The 3,976-nt window shown below is 42.0% G+C and overlaps 1 protein-coding gene across 5 annotated transcripts; it reads right to left on the reverse strand.

Annotated features, from left to right (window-relative positions):
- Positions 1-369: 369 nt before the first annotated feature.
- LOC144711294 (Ubiquitin carboxyl-terminal hydrolase family protein) lies at positions 370-3,572 on the reverse strand. Of its 5 annotated transcripts, XR_013583518.1 has the most exons (5): positions 2,354-3,572; positions 2,153-2,248; positions 1,469-1,927; positions 562-702; positions 370-476 (listed from the first exon to the last, which is right to left on the reverse strand). XR_013583518.1 is itself a non-coding variant. In XM_078585240.1 (2 exons), the coding sequence occupies exon 1, from the start codon at positions 3,568-3,570 to the stop codon at positions 2,392-2,394; it is 1,179 nt and encodes a 392-aa protein (XP_078441366.1). In that variant the 5' UTR covers positions 3,571-3,572; the 3' UTR covers positions 2,033-2,248; positions 2,354-2,391. The 5 variants fall into 5 exon arrangements, 1 of the variants encoding a protein (XP_078441366.1); XR_013583516.1 differs by having other exon boundaries at positions 370-702; XR_013583519.1 differs by lacking the exon at positions 1,469-1,927 and having other exon boundaries at positions 370-702.
- Between the last annotated feature and the right edge of the window lie 404 nt (positions 3,573-3,976).

The following is a 3,976-nucleotide window of genomic DNA, read 5'->3' on the forward strand; positions in this document are numbered from 1 at the left end:
ATTAAAACTTATGATATCACCAAAGGTTATACAAATATAACATACAACTTGAATTAGAATAATATAAAACTTATAACTTGAAAACACTTAAAAGTAATGCTACAAATAAATACACGAATACTTCTGCTCAAACAAATGAAAACCGCTAAAATAAAATTTCATGCAGTCAAGGTAAAATCTTAATTTTCTAAATAAAGAAAAAACGTGATTGAGAGTGTTTCAAACTTTAATTCATGCTTTAGTATGCAAAGTCTACTAAGTTGAGGCACACAAATCACATGCCGGCAGTAATCTTGAAGGGGAAATTAAGAATTGATAGCTCTCAAACCAAATGATCTGATGATTATGATTGATACTAATCCCTGATCAAGCAGACAACGATGATCCCTTTTTGTATTAGAAAACAAAATTTGTGGCAGAACCTGAACAGAAGATTTAATCCCAATTTAGCCATTCATCTTCGGCACACATATCTCCTGATCACGTAGAAAACAGCATTTCAAAGCCTTCATAATATGAGATTTGTCGGTTGTCTGACCTGAAAGATTTGAGTAATCATACTAGGAAAGTGATACGATACGACGACGCCAAATATACGAGGAAGAAGGAATCTGTCGTGTTTCATTGACCGAGAACGTTCCTCAGTCCTTTTCTTCTCTCCTTCTCCGAGAACGTCTCTCACTCGTATCTCTATCTCCTTCTCTGTTAACATTGAACAATCTTTCGTGTTTCATTGACCGATATAATATCTCTTAACATTGAACGAGCTATCGTGTTCATTGTCAAAGGTTTACAAGGAATCTGATACCGTTCTATATGGGAACGTATCATAAGGTGGATAAGGCTCGATACTTAAACCTTATTTAAATAAATAAACCATATTACACAGATATTTTCATGGTGACTATGAGTATTCATAACTTCAAGGAGCTTGAGCACATTTTACACAATGTATTCCACACCTAAATAAAAAACTAAACGGAGAGAGAATAACCTCTTTCGAAGCCTTTTGGTAGTAGTAAAGAAATTAATGATATCAGCATCATAAGATACGGAGAAATTTTAAATTCTAAGCAAGCTCCTATCATTTATACATAATCCCTAGAAATAAAAAATTGGATGATATATGCACACCATTTAAGAAATTGAAGTAGACCATTATATTATAAAATGGCAAAATCAATGGTTAATAAAATGACACTTGAATTACGAATTCATAAGTGACACCGTTTCATTAATGGTTAATATATAATCAGGTATAGTTCACAATCATTGCTGGGTTTCAAAAGATTCATTCAAAAAAATATGTTATTAGCTCCTATTTCAGGACTATGTGAGTATGCACATAGTGCACTGGCTCTCCTCATGCTCAATTAGCTGTAATCTCCATGATTGAGTATGCCCATAATGGCTTTTTTATCTAATAAGACAATGCAGAATATTTGATAAAGTTCCCCTAAAGACGTACCAGTCGAAGAAGAGAAGAGCTGAGGTGGCCCCACGTGCGGAAGGATCCACACGTGTGAACATTTGAAAATACACGGGCAGGAGCTGTTCAAGATTCTATAAATAAGCAGGAGGCGGGAAGGAAGAGGGCATCGAGCAGATCTGAAGTGTTCTTGACTCTCCCTGGAGATCCTCCCGGAGCTGAAGCGGACGCCCGATCCGGACGACCGCCGACCCGACTACCCCTACCGCGACTTCTTCTTGTACCTGACTCTCCAAACCTCTATCTCATTTCACAAACTTGGATCTTATAGCGGGATTGCTTCTATTCACTCTGAGTTCAAACCTCGTGTTACAGGAATTCATTCCAGTATCCTGATTTGTATTGCGATCAATTCCGGTGTTCAAACAATATTCTAAAAAATGGATATTAAAGACAAGTTGTAACCTCCTTGATTGGATGATATAAAAAAGATGGATCCTGAAAGAATCAAAGGTCAGAATATTGTAAATAGAGTTCATCCTCATTCTAAGTCTTTCCCAATGTTTCGGCTATAATTCAATGTGAACAGCTAAACGACTAGAATAGTTGAAAGTAATGCGGGCACTGGAGAATGCTAGCAATAGAGTTCAACAACGTAACAAATAAATTGGAAATTGTTGAATTTAACATGAATTGACACATTTGAGTGTAAAATTTACTCACCTCGTTGTGGCTGATATCATAACATAAATCCAAATAACGTCTTGGATCTGTACGTTGTTGAGATGACAGAAACTTCAGCTCCATAGTTTTTATAAACTGTACCGATGTCCATGACCGGATAATAAATGAATCAGTTAAATCAAATAACAACATTATAACTTCTTCTGAAATTGCAAAACAGGAGATATTAAGATATTGTACCTGGTTTGCCGCATAAATCTGAAGAACAACAAGAAAAGCTAGGATTTTCCTTGGAAACATTCTTCAGAAGTTCCATCACCCGTTTCGATCTTCGTCATCATGGCTAATCGCCGCAACTTCTCATTAAACTTCACCAGCGGATCGTCTTCCACCAGAGACCCGTCCTGATTGTACCCTTCCTTCAAGAACACAACCCAATTCATCTCCGTTCCAGCGAGATAGAACGCCCGAGGCTGCTTCAACAGCATCTGATACATGTGCTTGGTCAAGCTAAGCTCTTCCTTGAACTCCACGATATGGTGGATCGAAGCCCTCTTCTCAAGGGTTAGGGTTAGAAACTCGTGGATCACCCCAACGCGGTACTTCTCCGCCTCCAGAGTCCACAGATCATGACGCCAACCATCGGAATAAGGAGAAATCAACGGGAATGTGTTGGCCATGATCATCATACGCTCGTCCTCCTCGGACAAGCAAAGTGCCTTGCCATGGCGAAGAGGAAACTGAAACGTCCTTCGAACCCTATCCTCGTCGGAGATGAAGTCCTTCTCCAGCGCGCTGACCGCCAGCCGACAATCCCACTCCACCAGCTCCAAGATCCGCCGCCCGTCCGCCGGATCGATCGCAATTTTGAAGAAATTCGGATACTTGGAAACGCGATCTCGGAAATCCTCCGGCAATCCGAAGAGATGCCGGCAGTGGTGGAGTTTGCTGAGCGGAATCCGCCGGTCTTTAGACATCATCAGCAGCTTGCGGACCGCGGAAACCCTAACCGACTCGGTGGAATCCATGATTTCCGCCTCTTCCTTGAGCAGATCCTCCATGGTTTCCGTCAATCCGAGCCACGATTTGCCGTCCGAGTGACGGTAGATCTGCAGAAGAAGAGGATGGCGAGATGCAAATCGAGAAACCTTACGTCCGCGGGGAAATCCGAGTTCTCTGTGCAGTTTTCCGGCGTCGTCGAGGAGAAGAACATGCTCGGGTTGCCGGGAGAGGAAATCTTTGCTTCTGGCGATGAATCTGAAGAAGCAATCTCTCTGCACGATCTCTTCGAAGTGCGAGATCCGGCGATCGGATTCCTTCTGCACTAGCGCAGTTCTTGCGCTCTCCTTCTTCTTCTTCTTCCTTGCCTTCTTCCTGTTCAAATGGGGCATCGCCGTGGAGAAGAAGTCGCCCCTCAGAGCGGCCGCCAGGGTTTTCCCGCCCTTTTTCACCAGCATTCCCGCCATCTGAAGAATTTCGTAACCGTCTATCCATTTATATACCTCTCAGTTTGGGCCTTAATGGGCCTTAATGGGCCTTAATGGGCCTTCATTGCTGCATGCTGAGGACTTCTGAGGACATTATATATCTCTAAGGACTTTAGTGCAATGAAAGTCTTTGAGTATATGAGCCGTGGAGAGGAGAAGTAGCCCGTCAGAGTGGTCGTTGTGGGTTTTCCCGCCCTTTCTCAGCAGCATTCCTGCCTTCTGAAGAATTTCATAACCGTCTCTCTATTTATATACCTCCCATTTTGGGCCTTAATGGGCCTTCTAAGGATTTTGTTGCTGCATACTACGCGTGTGGGTTGAGATTGTAGTTTAGCAGTCCACCGGCCTTGACAATTGTTTGATCTCGAGTGCAATG

This window comes from Wolffia australiana, chromosome 13, assembly GCF_029677425.1.
Source record: "Wolffia australiana isolate 7733 chromosome 13, ASM2967742v1".
Lineage (NCBI taxonomy): Eukaryota > Viridiplantae > Streptophyta > Magnoliopsida > Alismatales > Araceae > Wolffia > Wolffia australiana.